Here is an 18704-nt window from a genome sequence, read left to right on the forward strand (position 1 = left end):
CTGAACAATGGTAGGGTCAATGGTCAAACTCAGGCTTAAGGAATGTCTGAGCTTCCATCACTACACATTTCATATCTCAATACCATTTGGAGTTCTGGGCCATAAGGGGGATTCCTTCAAAATGCATTTATAAAGACAAACTTCATACATAAATATTACAATTGTTTGGATTGACACACTCAATTTGATCAGTTACAGAAAACTGCTGGTGAGAATTCCCACCCCCACACAAGCACCAACTGAAAAGTGGTTTTATTAGTGTGTGCACCCCTCACTGCAGCACAATTTTAAAAATCACATCTTGAATAGTTGCCATGTTTTTGGAGAACAAATCCATATTAATATGGGTATAAAGAAACTAGTGGCCTTACATGCACCACTCATATTTAATACCATTATTACAATCTCCATCACTTCAGCATGGGACCAAAGTGATACCTAGGACTGACAAAATAAGGACAGCACTACTCCCTTGACCTGCTTCAGCTGAACGGCATTAGTGCACATCTTTGGACATTTGAAATGTAATTTCAAGAACCATTTTTGTACTTGCCCTGGACTTCTTTACTTAGACCACAGCAAGTGCCCATAAAAATTAACAGAATGACATTGTCCAAAAAGGGCAGGTTTAGTGCTTTCTGATTCACCAGGGCTCGATTGTCACTTTTCACCTGCAGTTTGGAATGACAGCAAAGGGGATATACAACACTGGGACTTGTAAATAGAAGCTGCCTGGAAGGAGGGGGTGGGGACACACACACATGCATACGCACAGACACTCATATACAATATATGTATATATAACACTCATGGTGCAAGAGAGTCCCAGCCTGGTTGGCAGACACCTCAGGGCTACATTCACTTAGGGTCCAGGCCCCATATGCATGATAATGCAGTCAAAAAAGGCAATGAATGATCAACCTGTATTTTTTTTTTTTTTTTTTTTTAAAAAAAGGAAGAAACCTATCCTTGAAAGAAGAAAAAAAAAAAAAAAAAAAAAAAAAAAAAAAGATGGACTGGATAAAATGAATGGAAACACAGGGTCCACTGCCTCCAAGCAATGAAGTCAAGTTTATCAAGCAAAAATTCATTACAGGTGAGGTCAGTACTTTTTACTACAGTTTTAATTAAAAAAAAAAAAAAATAAAAAAAAAAGATACAGGATTTAAACAAACCCCAAAGACTGGCTAAAACCACAGTGATGAAATGTTCTGCTGATGTGCTAGTGCTACAGATAGGGCTGTTTGAAGAGACTACCCCACTCCATCAACTGAAGTTGGTGAAGAAACAAGGTGTCCACTGCATGCTACATTGAACATCTGCCCAATTCACACCTCTTACTCCAACTGAAAGCTAAACACTTTACATCTCAGTACAGCTGCAGTATTTCAGCCCATTCAGTGAGGCAGTGTCAACATACAGGACACACATACTAGTTTCATAAAAGCATTCATTTTAGAAGCCACCAGCAAGGGGTGACAGGTATATTTGACAAATTTATAGCTGCATAAACTGCCCCTGCCCACATTGCCAACTTGTTGCAAAAGCACAGTACAGTAAAAACTAAAATAAATGGCAAAACTAGGTAAAAAAAAAAAAAAAAAATGGTTAACATAGTGGACTATTATGATTTGCTCGGGCTTAGTAAGGGACACAAATGACTAACTGGCAAGTTACTGAAGTAGCCATCAGTAGGATTAAAAAAATACAAAAGTATAAATGCATGTTACTGTAGTTATGAAAGACAGACTAAAACCAGATATACCCCTAATTCCCCCAAAACACCACAAAGCAGGGGATGGATAGGACAAGTACACTACCAGATGAAAATACAAAATGCAACAGAAAAAAAGGAATGCTTATTGAAATGATATGGCAAAAAAAAAAAAAACAGGCACGCACACAAGTTTTTTTTTTTTTTTTTACTGGCCAATCCAGCTGATATGACAAGTGTCAAGAGCGCCACACAGGGTAGCAAACAGCATATGCCATCCGCTTCTGTTCTGGAACAAACACGTTTAGGGACTGCTTCACCCAGCCCCTCTGGCAGCCACTTGTCAGGCCAAGACAGGACACCCCTCTGAGGAACAAGCAGGTCAGTTGTGGATGATCCTCCATGTTCTTGCCTATACTTTAAATAGGTGTGCTCAAATATATATGTAAAATAGGTTTGTACATATGTATACTAGTAATGAATGTGTATTTATAGATTTTGTCATAAATGTCACTTTCCAAAAGTTTAATCTGTCTTTTTGCAATAATCATTTTAAAAGCAATGAGGTTTGTACATTAAAAAAAACAAATTAACAATAATGGCAACATTTTACGTTGTAATCCAAGGAGTTGCTGAAGTCTGCCTGTGTGGAGTTGTTCGGTCTTGGTTTCCTCAGTCTACTGCACAGGACAGCCTTAGGAAAACTTCAGTCTGGAGGGAGCAGATCATGCAGGCGGAATCGTTCGCGTACGTGGGGCCGTACGTCCTCATTCTAGGCCACAGGAAAGTGCTATTAACATCTGGTTAAACATACCAATACCCAGAGAGCAAGTTCTGAGGGTAGAGGGATTATCAGGGAGATATGATAAGGACTGACAAATGCCTAGACAACACTACAGGAAATTCACACCTACATATAGGCAGATACCCGACAGTACAGAAGAGCAACATACATTTTTGGACCTTTGATGGACCCAAAAAACACACACCACACACACTGGAACGCTATAATGATGGGCTATCATTGTATCTAAATTAAAAATATGGATGCAAAGCATTACACATACCAGTTCAACCAGTTTTTCTAAGAAAGGAACCAGCTTCAGGAGCTCATTATCATTCTTGTCCATGAACCAGCTCTCAATGGGAATCCCGTTGGAAAGCTATTAAAGTTATCAAAGAGTGTTGTTACCAACTGCTCAACAAACAAAGAACAAACATCCTTCAGGACAAAGAACTCACCTGATAAGCAAAGGCTTGTGGTGAATTATCAATTATTATGGTCTTGGAAAGATCTCTCCCGAGAATATTTAAATCCTTTATGTAGTTTCCTTGTACACAGACACAATGTTCTCGAAATAGCCTGTGCCTGGAAAGAATAGTGGAGTTGGGGGGGGTTCAAAAAAGAAATAAAATCAATGACTCCTAAATCTAGAACTTCTGATCAATAATGTACGGCAACTAGAGGTGATACCTGAATACACCCAAGAGCTTAGCACACACTTCCACAACTATCAGCACCTATCCTGTAACCATATCCTTGCTCTGAATGGTACATGCATGTGTTGAAGTGGGTACTGTTACAAATGAGGGTTTATCCTGGAGATTGCTCATGCAATGAACGGATACACAAGACAGTTCAGTACAAACTATTGACAAGTGTGACAACTGTCAGAGAAAATGAACACAGGAAGCTACATTTTTAAAGAGCCTTACATTAACTGTTATCTATATATACATACACACACACACACACACATATATATACACACACAGAGCCAGAAGAGATAAGTACACATTTAGCTAGTATAAGCATTTAAACTCACCTGACCAGCTGCTTCTTGGGGTCAAGGATGTTAAGCAGTTTGTCTGCATAAACTTTCTTGGAGGCAGTGAAGAGGATAATCTGTGGATAAATATTGACCAGTACCTGGATCAGTGTTGTTAAAATCATTAAAACACATTATATGGGCACATGTGATGCAGAGGATCAAGGACAGACTCCATGAATAATTTATACCCAGAACGAAAAGGCATCTCTCACCTCGTAAATCTGAGACATGCGCTCGAGAAACTCTCTGAAGAAAGGCCTCAACCGCACATACACCTGTGGGCAGGCAAAGACTGGTCATTTTCACTTGCCCAGAGTTATCACATACAGCCCATGTCATGTGCTTGTGAGCAGAATAACCATCAAGGGCTAATACATTAGGGAATAATGTCTACTGAATGATAGAAACTCAACGTACACTCAGGATCACCTGTAAAGCACAGGTGGTGTCCACAAGGGAAGCGTCCCATACCTGGTATATGACATCTTGAAAGAGAACAGGAAAGGTAAGGGCTGCGTCCTCCAGCTCATTCAAGCTACAATGCACCAATGTTTCATCCTGAAGAGGCACAAGAACAGGAAACAAAACCAATTTACTAAGAAACAAGTTGTAATGAATGCTAAGCTATATTGTTTTTTTTTTTTTTTTTTTTTTTTCCTGCCACCAATATGATTTTCTTTTGAGGTCTAAAGAAAAGTTTCCTTGTCTCCCACTTCCCTTTCCAAAGGGACTTAGTGATTAATGATGTATAACATTTTTACATTCACATTTATTTTACTGAGGCTTTTCTCCAAAGCAACTTACAGCCAATTTAAAGAGCTAGGTAACTTCTACTGCATTATTTCAGGGTAAGCACCTTGCCCAAACCCTTCAGCAGGATTTAAACCTGGCTTCTAAGTGTAGGGGAGCAGCTCTGATCACTGTGCTGCATCATGAAGCACAAATCTCAGGATATTTCCACAAACCCAAAAATGCCTTTACTTTAAAAGCCTACACAAACCCTCCCTCTCAGGACCATAAAATATATCTCTGGGATGAGGTGGAATATGATGCCACCAAAAAAAAAAAAAAAAAACCCCACTGTGAATGTGTCAATCCAAAATGACCAAGAACCCTATGGAATGCTAGAACCTTGTTGCAGAATTCATGCTGTTGTGGTGGCATACAAAGGTCCCACCTAGTACTAGCAAAGTGTCTATAAAAGTGGCTTGTGAGTGTATATCCTCTTGTGTTACAGCATCACTCTAATATCGGCACCTCTATGACCGATACGCATCTATAACTTAACTTTTCAAAGACTGGGATAGAGCTCCCAGCAGGTCCATTCACCGTTTCGTGACTGTATCAAACTAGACAAGTCGCTTGTCTTATTAACTTTGCCAATCCACAACCTGGGAGCAACAATGCACTCATTCCACTCCTCCCAGCATATAGAAGCCATAATTTGATTGTGCAGCCACCACACTACATAGCTACTTGTCCATGCTATGATGTATCTCACCTAAGCTAGTGCAGGTCCCTTCTATCTGGTCTTCTGGTTTCTGCCCATCAAACTTCTAGCACTAACAGAGAATGCTGCAGTGTGAGCTCTTTTTGACCTTTCCCATGTCTTCCCTCCTGGTCTCTCTACTCTGGCCTCCTTTGGCTGCCCATGTCAAGCTCCTTTTCCCCATGTGTCGTACGACCTGTAATTCAAACAGACTTAATTGTGCCATTATCAGCTGGCTCATACAGATGGTTTTGGACAAACACTTGACACAATGGAGACATTGCTTGTTTTGGGCTGGGGCTATACACAGTAAATTGTTGGACTTGATACAGGTATGAATTTCATACAATCTGGTTACAGCCTACAAGACAATCTAAGGATCAGCACTTCATCGGAACTTCATTTCCTACACGCAAACAAGACTACTGCCTCATGGTTCTACTCACAAGAGGCCTAAAACTGAAAGCTTGACACTTCTCACTATTGGGCTCAATGTGGTGGAATAAACTCATACTGATGCTCAGAACTGCTGAATCCTTTCCAGCACTCAAGACATCCATTTCTGATCCATTTCCCTCCTAACAGTTTCATAAATTAGTCCAACACCATCTGCTACTATGATCCACATATTTGTTATCTGAATGTCACTGCTATAAGCATCTACTTAACTAATTTGTAAAATTACAGTATGATCAATAACTTTGCACCTGTATTGACAGCTCTCTGCCTGCTACTAAATGCACTTTTGTTTACTCTGTTATATATTGCTTTGTAGAAATGCATTTGGCACATGCCTAAATGTAAATTAGTTAATGAAAGCCTAATCTCCTCAGCCCACTGGGGTGCTGTAGAGTCCCCTGCTCACCAGGTCAAGGACGAGGGAGAATTCAGGTGTGCTTCGCGTCTTGAGCGGAAGCGCTGGCTTGCGGGTGAGCTGTTCCTCCGTAAGAGGGGGCACATGTTTAATGAAAAAGTACCTGCAGGCGATGCAGAAAAACACACCGTACGAACCACTGTCACAGATGTTATGACGACGTTGGTCGACAGCCTTAGAAGAGGTAGTATCATGTGCAACACTGCCTTATAATCTGGATAGAAAAAGATCTTAATAAAGCAAGAAAGGATAAAATGAGCTTCAGTCAACACTCCAGGTCCACACTCTACCTCCTCTCTAAAGCTGACATGTCCAGTATGCCACAATGTTTTAAAATAATGTATAATCTCATCTTTGTCCCTGGTATTGTATGATGCAGAATGTACACAACTTGCTTCAGCATGAAATGACAGACATACCATATGTTCTACTTTAGAAAATTTTACAGTATTTAAAAAAAATTTCAAAAATTCCCCCCCACCAAAAACACAACACCAGAAAGGCTTACCTTCTTTACTTCTAATTAGAAATATATTAGAATGTTTTAGATCTGTATTTGCAACTAATTAATGTATATTGATATTTATTCACTGCAAGCATGGTGACGTGTACCCATAGTAGTATCCGAGCTATACTCACGGATCAAAAACCTCCCAGTCTTCTTCATACGTTCCCTCTGTAGGTACGGTGGGGGGGACCTCAACGTAGCCACTGTTTGGGGCCAATCCAGGGGCTGAGGGTCACCAAATGACAAAAAAAGATCACAATGAGTATGTGGAACAGAACTTCTTCAAACTCCCTCTCCAGAGGCTCCAAGCCACAGACCCAGCACTGACATTTACCACTGCCTTACACCAGGGTACCTGTGAGAGGAGGCAGGTCAGAGTCTGTGAGGATCTCCCCTTCCTCGGTGGTGCTGTCTGTGGGAAGAGCTGGGCGCAGGGGCACAGGTGGGGCATTGGGGTAGAAGGGGATGCACATTCCCTCAGTAGAGGTGGCGGTGCTGATGGGGGTCTCCTCCACTTGCTCCATGTCAAGTTGCTTAACAATTTCCTCTGCTTCTACCGCCTGCCCCGGGGAGTCTGAGCCTGATGTCCCTGCGGGGATGGGAATGGACAGCAAATGTTAAAAGGACAATACAGATGGTCAGGAGAGCGGAACAGACAAAATCAGAGGAACAAAGAACGAGGTTAGACTGAGCAAGTACTTTAGAGAACACTCACTGGTTGTATGCAGACAAGCAAACTGATTTTACTTCCAGTTTACACCCCGAAAGTAGGGATTAGGGGTTGGAAGCCCCTGCCTGGGTTTCTTTACCATTCTTATTTGCTGGTGAGAAGTAGTTGAAGACTGGGGAGAAGAATGTCCCCAGCAGTGTGGTACGGGGTGGGCTGCTCACAGCTTCTGCAGGCTCCTCCAGCTTTCCATTGGGCTTCACAGGTTTGCCTGTGTCATGGTTCCTAGTGTCTGAGGAACCAAGGAGACAGAAAATCATTTGGCTGCAATAGTTTGGTATTTGGCTAGACTCCACCAAGTGCGCTCATACAAGATATGGTCACAGCAATATAAGATGCGAATGAAGATCAAACCATCTCCCCCATAGGTTTCAGAAGACAAAAATAACTAAGTGAAAGTGAGAAACATGAGACAAAGATAAACAAAGCAGCACTCATCCACACAGATCTTAGTGTGCTTCTTGGGTGGACCACAACTAGTCACTAAGCACATGCTAGCAACTCACGGCCATTGGCGGGACTCCTCCTGCGGGCCCTGGGCACAGTTGTGCTGGGCATGTCTGTCTTCATTGTCGATGTGATCAGACTCTTGCCTACCGTGCAGTTGAGGCGTCTTCTCTTTGCTGGGTTCTCCTGCTCCCCCTGAAAGGGGCAGCAAAAGTCATCTGAATGACTTTTTATTTGAGTGTTACTTATCAGTAGTACCCCAAGTGTCAGGTGATCTGTCACTTCCTTAATCCCACTAGCTAACCCTTTACACCATCTGTGCACTGTATAGTACATCAAGGGACATTATACTCTGGCATTAAATAAAGGTAGCAAGATACTTATGGCTTCATTTCCACTATAACTGCACATTTTGGATATAATATTATGAATAAATAGAGAAACACTGTTTACAACACAAACTTTTGCTAGTGAAATCTGAGAAAACAGTCCTATTTCTGAAATCAGATGAAGATGCATGTCCGAGAAGTGGAATACTCAGTCTGCACCAAGCGCTTGCTTGTTTAACGTTGATTTTGTGTGAAAGGCTGCAACTCTGGAGTAGAAGTCATATTAGAAAGCACTTTCAAAACAGAAAAAGAATATTGTACTGTGCATAAATCAGCTTCATGAGTTTATCAGAAACCTATCAGAGAATTTTCAAAAAATGAACACACTACTGCAGGAACAAGCCTGCACATTCCTCCATTTTTTAATGTGCATTATCTTTTTTGCAATAGATTGTTTTCAGTAGGTTTTGCATAATATCCTACTTTAATTTTATGTGAGATTTTTGCAAATGATGACGACTGTACTCTGTTCTACCCATACCCCATCCCCCAATATGGAGATTAAGATAATGTGTTGCTTTGACAGCTACTGCATAACACAACTGACATAACTGAAAAGGACTAATTCATGATTACTTAAAAGGATCTGACTTCAGTGACCTTCATGGGTTAAAATACATTTCCATACTGCAAAACAAATTATTTTGTGAGCACAAAATTCTCAATAATACATTTGAACTAGAAAATAAATTGATATATAGGATTATCTAGAAATTCTGGTTCACAAAGTGCTTGATCTAATGTATTTGTACAGAACATGTTATTGAACACATAACCGGGTAACAGTTTTTTTCTGCATCTGTTTATTTACATCTTTAGAATGCCAGTATTTAATAAATTTGCATTTGTTTAATGGGGCACACATTAAAAGGTTATCTTAGAAAATGACAAATTTGTTTCCCGTCTCTTAACTGCAAAAGAACTTAAATTAGTCACATTTCTTCCAGGTAAACACACACACACTTTTGGAAAAAATTACTACAAGCTTCATATAACTTAAATGTCTTGTCAGCTTAAGAGGAAAATAAAATTAATATCTTAGGATCAAAGGCAGTATTTATGGGACCAGTTAGAGAGTTCACTAATTGTATGAACATGTCAATAAACAAAAATTGAGTGGTTTTTGAACAGCAGCGATGGAGGAAGGAAAAAAAAAAAAAAAAATCATGGTTGAGACTATAGCCACTGGACAAGTGAAGCCCCTAGTTCTTTATACACAGCAACAAAGTAAATTACCTTCCAGGGACATTATGGGACCAGGCATGTGACAAAGACAATATTCATAGAATAAATCTGCATGAAGTCTGGCTTTCAAGAAGCTTCATTATGAGACATGCCTGCAGTACCAATACCTCAACAGCACTTCCTCTGATCAACTTCTTTATGCTGGAGAAAAGCTGCACGTTGCTCTTGTCTGCCCTCCCCCTGCCCACCGGCGAGCACTCCTCCACCTCCGAACATCTCCGCTTGGTCCGGGATGGACGGGGCATGTGGGTGGGGCTCATCTGCTGAGAAGCCTTGCGCATTCTCAGCCTCATTGTCCCATCTGTTGCATGTAAAACTAACAAAAGGTAGAGACTGGAGTAAAGAGAAATCAGAAGGAGGAAATGGAGAGGGGTAAAGAGGGGAGGTAGGAAAACAAAGAGCACAAACTATTAAACAATTTGATGTTTAATGTGAATAAGTTAAGAGTTAGAACAACTATGTCCTCAGGCACCTATGTAGTGTAGCAACGAGTCAAAACATAAATCATCTCAGCAATGAAGAGGAGGAACTGATGATGTTATAAGCATGACTGCAGAGGACCCACTGAAACCTATCCTGAAAATGTACAGCTGAAGTCCTGCACCGAAAGCTGATCTACAGGACAAACACCCACAACTGCAGCTACTAACATCTGGTTGTACTCAAGAGCCCATTTCCTGTGCAGAAGCAGCACTGCACCGATTCAGTCCAAAGCACGCCCAGATCCCATAGAACCAAGCTCATGGGCCACCCTCCCCCACACCAGCCAAACACACTATCCAGAGAAGGGTGGGACAGTTCATGTGCACCGGAAGGAACAGGGTCCCGAGGGAAGTACACCTTTTACAAGCCTGACCAGACAAGGGCTGTCGCACTCCACATGCCACAATACGAAAGGGAGCACACGATGCCAGGGCACTGGAGTGCACTGTGAATGCAAAACGCTGCCCCTTCTACACTTTATGCTGGAAATAAGATTAAGCATTTAAGTGTATTGCCACTTAAATACAAATATACATTTATTCTACATGCTTTCCTTCTGCTAAGGTTAACCCTAACTCTAACCCTAGGATGAGCAGCTGGGTGGGTTCATCTTTGCAAATCAACACTTCATGACTAATGGCCTTCTTTCCACTTTCCATTCATGCACTTCTGGTAAGAGTGATGTGCCACACATATTTGGTTTGGTAGGACTGCTGCCATCTGTTGACCGCCATTGTTTTAGAGCACCAATCAAACAAACACGTAAAAGTAAAACATCTTGATTTAATGTAGCACCACACAAAATTCATTCTCAGTTTTGGCCTCCAGGACACATTGACGAAAGGCCTCGATCAACACGTTTCACTCGGTAGTGTGCTCTCTGTATCAAAACAAAGACTTCCTTATCAGAAACAGTGCTACTCAACAGTAACAACAGCTAAGCAACCAGAATTTTCCGCTGAATGTTCTGCAAGTGTGCAGACAGTGAAATGAAGAGCAAGCGGCTTTCGCTCGTAGTGGACAGTCAACTGGCAGGACTCTAGAATGCAACTGTAGCGTTCCCGCCTTACAAAGGCTATTCATTCCTGGGAAACCCGTTGTATTGCTATTTCTTGTAAACGTAATTCCTTTCAAAGTATTGTGAATTCAGTAAGAAAAACTGCCTGAAAGGTATCAGAGCTCCAAAACTGATAGCTGCTTATAGCAGAATATCACCAAAATCCATTAAAGAGGACACAATTACATCAGAAATCATCATCACTAGTTACCATAACACAACAAGGTTGTGTCCCTTCATTAACTATTCTTCAATACTTTGTATGACTGAGCTGTTCAGCCATAAACAGCCATTATGTATCACACAAACAATACAGTTGCAGCATCTCATATGCTTACGTATTCATTTTAATGCGAAAAACCAAACATTAAAGATGACGGAAAAAGAGAAATGCAATGGATTCACACTCACCAAGCAAGTTGGTACCATTTGAGTAGTCCAAACAGGGACCACAAATACAGATTGGGCCCATGGTCACAAAGACTAACAGGGCAAACCAGTAAACAAGAGGCAACAGAGTTATAGCAATCAATGCAACACATGCTAAAGCAGAACTGCAAGAAAGACCACATGGCAGCACCGGTCTTGTGCTGCTCATCTGTCAGGAGTCACGGAAAATCAAAAAAAAAAAAAAAAAAAAAAAAAAAGTCTTTGTAAATAGGAAGGAATATTTTGTAAACCGAAGTAGGGGTACTGAACGACAGCATTCATAACCTTGAGCTCTTGTGAGCTGGATGCTCATCTCTCAGGTGATGACTGCATTTTACTTCCATAAATAAAAGTTGCATCACAAGTCCAACTCTACAGACTATGGAAGGTGCAGTAAACCTCCATGAACCTGCTATGATCAGATCTTATGGAACAGTAGAGCCTCCCAAGATTTATAGAGAAGTGTTGATTTGTATTTTTTTTTTCCCCCCCTTCATTTTCTAATTTTAGCTCAGTAATGAAATGCCATCTTGCTCACTGGGCCACCGTATTCACACATCTGTTCCTTTTTGGAACAGAAGTCCAGTGAGTCAGGATGCTGATTCCTGAGACCATTATTCCACCTATAAAGCAGGAGAGATACTAAACCAGGATCCCAGTTCAGAAGGCTTTTGCATTCATCATTTTCTAAAAATTACTTTATATTTCAATAAATGCAGAAGAAAAAAAAAATCATAAACAAACACGGGATTGGAATAGGACTACATGGTCCCCCCTCCCCAAAAAAATGGTAGTTCTGTTCTCCCGTCTAAAAGATGGCATTACTGTCAATATTAGCCATTACTTTGGTTTAAAAAAAAGCAGTTGCAGCACATCTTGGTTAGTTTTCAGTGTCCTCAGTAATGAATGCATTCTATTTGCATTTCTGACCATTTTACCTCCCTGTGGGAGTAGTATCGCCTACAGAGAAACACTGCAAAGACTTTCCAGGTCTACAATACAATCAGGAAAAAAACATGTGTGCTCTGAAAGACTGTGGGGGGCACACACCTTACGATATCTTCTTCAATGAAGACCCGGCCACAAAAGTAGGGACAATGAAATAGCCAGCTAACCCGTGGTAATCAGGTGCATTATGAGGTGATGTTCATGGAGAGAAAGCAGGTAGGAGGTTCACTCAGAAATTACTTCTGAACAGGTCTATTGACAAATCAGCAATTTGCTTTGATTATGCATCTAAACACAGGAGCAGTGTTGCAGCAACTTTAAATTAAAATTGAAAGCACAGTGCTATTTTAATCTCTACCTCAACTCATACAAAGGATGAGTCAAAATAACAGCCATTATAACTTCTGCCGTAACAGTACAGCATTTAAGGTAAAATATTATTTTCAAGTTCAATGAAAAGGCACAGTCACCAATTTAACTGAAACAGGTCTCTGGACTGTGAGAGGGAACTAAAGCACAACAAGGAAACCCACTCAAACACAAGGAGAATGTGCAAACTAGACAGACTGAACCAGATTCACTCATAGCCCATGAGCTGTGAAGCACCAATACTACCCACTGTGCCAATGAGTTGCCCTCAAAAAGCATGCTACCCACAAATTTTACACAGTCAAACCTCCTACTGCTTCATCTCTCAGGTGAAGAACAGAAAACACTGGTACTGCACTCAGGAAACCACACAATTTACCAATTAAACACCTCCGTATGTATTGCAAGTGTGGGGGTCCCAAAACATTGGACAAACTTGCCTTAAGATTTGTGTTGAACCTCCATCCACTTTTCCTTTCTTAAACAGAAAAATCTCCTTAAGTGACCTGGGAACTTTAAGACAAAGAAATTAGTTCTCAAAGTGCAAAACAACAGCTTCAACAGCATAGTTTCCGTTACAATTACTGTGTGCTTCTGAGATAAACAGTTTTAACTTTTTCCTCATGCATCACAATCATGTTCACTGAACACACAATTTCTTTTAGAACCTGGGTTCATTCACCACACCGGACACAACATCCATCGGTCCAGTTATGCTGCAGTGAATCTACCAGTCACCGCTTCCTTCCACACTCATGCAGACACCGAAGTTCACTGTCTGAAATCTAATGCACAATTCAGTGACTGTTGTAAAAATACTGGGGGTGTAGACTTGTTAGTAAACTCTAAACCTTCATAGGGTCCATCACAGACAATGACTAACACCCTCAGCGTACCGCCATAGTAAAACACAGAAGCACTTCCAGCAACAGGCTGCTCCAGGGGTGTCATCCCAAAGAGCCACACCAGAGGCCCTACAATGAGTCCCCTTCACTACCGGGGAATGACCTCTTAATGACTCAGCTGCTGTGTCCCACCACGACCTGCATCACCTCACTTTACTCATTTCATTGCAATCCACTCCTTCCTTCCCTTGCATCAAAATGTTTTGCATTTATATATGCTTACATATTCATTTATGTGCTACTTATTTCACTTGGCACCATATTTTTTTTTTTTTTTAAACTTATGTTTGGTTGCTGTTGTGTGCAAGCATGTATATGTTGTACACTGCAAACATGAATTTCCTTCTAGGAACAAGAATTTTGTTCAGTCATTCATTCATTGCCTCATAGGACAGGCATTGGTTCAAACCTAACTCAGCCTGTGTGGAGTCTGCATGTTCTCCTGTTGCTTGATTGGTTTACTCCGGGGGCTCCAGTGTCCCTTTTTCCAAAGACTTGAACTGGAAGCACTAAATTCACTGTAGTGTGGCTCATGGGTCATAAAGAGTGTGTGGTGACAGATTCAGGCAGCACCCCCCCAGCCTTGTGCCCCATTGTTTCACAGGCAGGCTCTGGACTGTTGCGATCCTATCCAGGACAAGCAGTTAGATAAGTGAGCAAGTCATTCATACTTACTGTAGATTATATTCCCTAATAATGGTTCTAACCACAAAAAAAAAAAAAAAAAACCCAAAGGATGCATTTTGTTACAGGCTATTAAAAGATTATCACCAGTGAAATTTGACCCTATGACCCTCAGTCTCACATGTAACTAAGTGAAGGACACATTTCACTTGATGGTACTGAAAATTCAGTGCATAGCTCCTGAAAGAATCCAACCATCCAATAAGAACTCACACAATATGATGAAGCTGCCCATACAAAAAAAAAAGAACCCTCACTCATTCCAACTCCCTCCTGTTTGGTCTTCCGGCCATCAAACCCCTCCCACTGATCTAGAATGCTTCTACAGGCATCGTTTGACCTGCCAAAGCGTTCTTACGTCTCTCTCCTCATCTCCCTCTACTGGCTTTGTGTGTCTATAAATCAAGTTTGGCTTACAGAACAGTAAAAGGATCTGCACTCTAATTCCTATAGGACCTGCTCACTCCCACACCCCAGCCAAGAACATCATACTCCTCCACCTCTGGTCACATAGTGGTCACACTCACAAGAAGTTCAAAAACAAAATGTCCATCAGTTTTTATTTCCCGTATGGTGAAAATGAGCTGCCTCCCTCAGAACTGCTGAATCCATTCCAGTATTCGAAAGGTTTCAAAGCATTTTTAAGATCCATTTCTCTCCTGATTTCCAAATAGCTAAAAAAAAAAATTGCACCACACAATCACCTTCTGGGGACAGTTTGTAGCATAGTAGAGGTACTGCCTTTGGGTTCAGAGGTCACAGGTTCAATCCTCACTTCCTGTAGTACCTTTGAACAAGGTGCATACCCTAAATTGCTCCAGTAAAAAAAGGAAAAAAAACAGCTGTATCAATAGGTAAATAACTGTAAATACCATAACATTGTAGGTTGCTTTGGAGAAGTATCAGCAAACAAATGTAAATATGAAGGAAGTCCAGGGATGCTATATGATCAAGATAGAACTCATCAGTAGGCAGATCAGAAATTTCACCCTTGCAGTCAAACAGAACAAGCTGATTTAATGAAGAGGAGTGAATGAATAAATCAAATGGAAAAAGTACAATTCTAACTCAATTGTATGAACAGCTACTTGTGAAATATGTACCAGCAAAAAATGGTGGCATTAGCATACATTGACAATATACATGGTGTTTGTCCATCTAAAACTACTAATCCCCCCCGACTTGTACATTACTTTGGAGTAAAAATTCTGCTAGATGTACAAGTAATGTAACTACTTTAAAGGCCATTAATATATTTGAAGATGCATGCAAAGTCCTGTAAGTTCTGGAGTACCTAAAAGGTGAACACTGGAACTGAAGAGAAAAAGAGCTCCAGGGAGGCTGGGGAAGTGGGTGGGTGACTGATACAAGTCACTTATAAGTAGCAGCCCTCCTCAGCTCAACATTCCCTTCCCATGACAACTTGCACCAATATTTATTTGTGCTCTAAGAGAGACAGAGCAGGCAGCAGTCCGGAGAACCCTAGGAGACATGCAACAACGCAGCCTCGCGGCAGCAGCGCATGCCAAAGCGGGCTGCTGCAACAGTGCTTGACAGCATGCAGAAGGGAGAGAGAGAGCGCGCGCGCACGCACACGCACACACACAGCAGCTCTATTGCCTCAGTCTCCGTGCATATTTTTAACCAGCACAAAGCATGACTCACCCAATGCTCTGGATACACTAATACACTCACTACAGTGAGCTAGTGCAAGCCCCATCTAGACTTTCTGCTTTATTTCGTTTAGAAAGGCAAAGACAGAAATGTACAATCAGAGCTATTCTGATACACAGAGCTATTTAATAGACATAGATAAAAATAGAGTCTAATACATCATACAAAACCTAAAATTGTAAGTCGCAATTGGACAAAGAAGCTTAATGAAGTTGCACAGTCTCTGCCTAAACTGGTATTGAAATGATAAGCAGCTACTCAGAGCAGTGGAAGTCCGAGGGGGTATTTAACACAAACACCATAGTAAACGCAAGGCTCAGTGACAACCAAGAACAAGACTGCAGGTTCAAGTTCCAGGATGGATTCATTCAGCAATAAAAAAAACATTTGACTTATATGTTTTTGTTAATATGTATCCAAACCACTACTGTACTTGGATAAGAACAAAGTTTACAGTATTAAACTGGGGCTGTTTATAAAAATGCCAGAAAAAAAAGTGAGAATAAATTTTATACTTTCTTCAAGGAATATCACAAAATATTTCTTTCAGTCCAGTAGCTTTTAAGTTTTTCCACACACAGCCAGCCACACTTTTCCTGCTCCTGCTGTGAAATGTCTTCAGCAATGAATGTAGCTCATCAATCTACACTGTAGACTACAGGCTGGGGGCTCGGAGGAATCACCACAACAAAGAAGAGTGCAGCAATTTTACTTAAAAAAAAATGGCACCAACTAGTCACAAGAGCATTATGTGATATCTAAATTATCACGACCTACGAAAAAAAATAGAACGAGAGTGCACAATTTGAAAGTCACTTCGGGCTGCTGTAGCGAGCACGGAGTGTCACCGGGGCCGGAACTTCACACAAAGCAGCAGAGCGCGCGAGGAACGCCCCCCAAGGAGCCGAGGATCAGTCTGTCACACTGAACCCGCTTCAGTGACACCGCGCCAGGCCCGCCTGCACTGTGTGTATAGGCAACCTGGAAATTAGCATGAAACGTTATTCTGTGTACTCTATCACGCTAGCATGCTGGCTAACAGCGCCCCACGCCGGCGACGGAAGGTACCGGGAAAGGGAAGAGGAAGCTGGCGTGCCTCACACTCGAGCCCGGAGCGGGAAATAAAAAAATCACTCAGGCCACGGCCTTAACAGTTAACACCCACCGCCGGAATGATCTCTGAAACACTAACAGGTATTTTCTGTTCGCAGAATCGTCTTGCCATATCACTAGTGAATAGCATCAGGGCCGTTTCCTTAACTTCCCGTGTTTGTAGTCCATATACCAGTTTATCACCATAATTGGGTACTGACTAGGTAGGTACTGCAGACACTGTAGTTAACTGTCTGTTTCGCTAATTAGCAGCGCAGAATTATGGTAGTCCCACAACACTATTTCTGTAACAGAACCGTCTACTCAACAGCTAGCTCCGTTATGTTATCTAATTGGCAAGAGCTGATTGGTTGGAGGACTAACTAACTAGACATTTAATTAACCACTAGTCAACTACATTTATATGCTTAGACTGCTGCATGCGTCTTCTGGCGTATAGTTCCCTAAACTCCATACACCAATGATTGTTTTTTTGTGCACAGCAGGTAGTCCGCTGAAACGTTAGTTTACACGAATAAATATTTACTCTGCTTGTCACCCACAATACCCTACGCCGAAAAGCCGCGAGAATTTCCGCGCTCACTCACCCGCTAAGTGCTGCAGTGCCCGGTTGCCGAGGTACGCGCGCGTTCGCCCAGCTTATGGTGGTAGCGGCGGCGGCGCGAGCACGGCCTGCTGCTGTTGCTGATGATTGTAGCCGTTGGCGGTGCGCTGTGTTCAGGAACCATCCACCCGCTCTCGCGCTGCTCCTCCAGACGCCATTTCCCGCCTCCTTACCAATGCTCTCAATGGCAGAGACCCGGATGAGCTGGCCGTCGGCGCATGCGCAGCAGTCTTACGCACCACACCCCCCCTTACACATTTCCTAAACTGCTGGCACGCGCAGGGTTCAGTGTGGCTCGAGGGACTGAGTTCTGACCATCATTTCACGACTGTCAAATGTGGACGGTTTTTATTTTCATTTTTTAAAACCACGTGACGGCAAACATTCTTTCACAAAAAGAGAGGCATTTACCATGTTATGGAAATTATTCATAAAGCGGTCCAGTGGAAAGATGCCTTATGATGCGCTACAGCGTCGTTGCTTGCAACTCCAAATACGAAGAGACGAATCGCTTGCTTCCTGAAAATTTGAAAGAAGGGATTCGCTATGTAAGTGGTATTACTATTAGTATTAATTTATTATTTACAGCGTCCCCGACGTCACGTACTGTTCCTTCCACATGGATTTCAAAGCGGAAGTGTCCTTTCGCACTGCGCTGAAGAGTAACATGGAAATACCGAAAACCTGGTAAACAAGTCACGCTACCCACGACGTAACTCCAAGGAAACGTTCTTCGCGATGGGAAGGAGTAGCCGCTACAGAGAGCTGCGCACCTTTGGAGAGAGGAGATGGAGAGTTGCGCAGTGGTTGCCATGGTAACGGTGAAGCCCAGTCCTACGATGAATGGGACTAGATCCTAAATGTCCCGAAACGGACTACTTTTAAGGGCTGCTGCCCAGGGTCCCGTTTCCGAGTGATATCCATTAACGCTAGAGCGTTAATAAAATAACCTGCAACTGGAGTGTGTTTTCAAATCTGTGGGAAAAATAGCTCTACATCAATTGGTAAGTGCATCAAATTGTTTAAATCACCAAAACAAAAGTGCATCATCAGAGGTCTACAAACCTGATCAACAGCTTTATGGGTTTCAGACTAAACAGAAGTTATGTATAACAGTGGATGATGATGCATTCTATCAAAGGTTTTATTACAACTGCAGTTGAAGTACTCATGGACAGTGACTGGACACCAAAGGACTCTGTGTGATTAATGT

The 18704-nt window shown here is 41.8% G+C and overlaps 1 protein-coding gene across 3 annotated transcripts; it reads right to left on the bottom strand.

Annotated features, from left to right (window-relative positions):
* Nucleotides 1-1883: 1883 nt before the first annotated feature.
* Nucleotides 1884-17676, bottom strand: LOC108926696 (CTD small phosphatase-like protein 2-A). 3 transcript variants are annotated; one of them, XM_018739567.1, is made up of 14 exons: nt 17475-17676; nt 9333-9558; nt 7651-7786; nt 7227-7376; nt 6773-7006; nt 6549-6642; nt 5901-6012; nt 5145-5231; nt 4018-4104; nt 3759-3821; nt 3541-3620; nt 2957-3083; nt 2782-2877; nt 1884-2486 (listed from the first exon to the last, which is right to left on the bottom strand). In XM_018739567.1, the coding sequence occupies exons 2-14, from the start codon at nt 9516-9518 to the stop codon at nt 2421-2423; spliced, it is 1518 nt and encodes a 505-aa protein (XP_018595083.1). In that variant the 5' UTR covers nt 9519-9558; nt 17475-17676; the 3' UTR covers nt 1884-2420. The 3 variants fall into 3 exon arrangements, with proteins under 3 accessions (XP_018595083.1, XP_018595086.1, XP_018595084.1); XM_018739570.1 differs by lacking the exon at nt 9333-9558; XM_018739568.1 differs by lacking the exon at nt 5145-5231.
* Between the last annotated feature and the right edge of the window lie 1028 nt (nt 17677-18704).

Source organism: Scleropages formosus, chromosome 11 (genome assembly GCF_900964775.1).
Source record: "Scleropages formosus chromosome 11, fSclFor1.1, whole genome shotgun sequence".
Lineage (NCBI taxonomy): Eukaryota > Metazoa > Chordata > Actinopteri > Osteoglossiformes > Osteoglossidae > Scleropages > Scleropages formosus.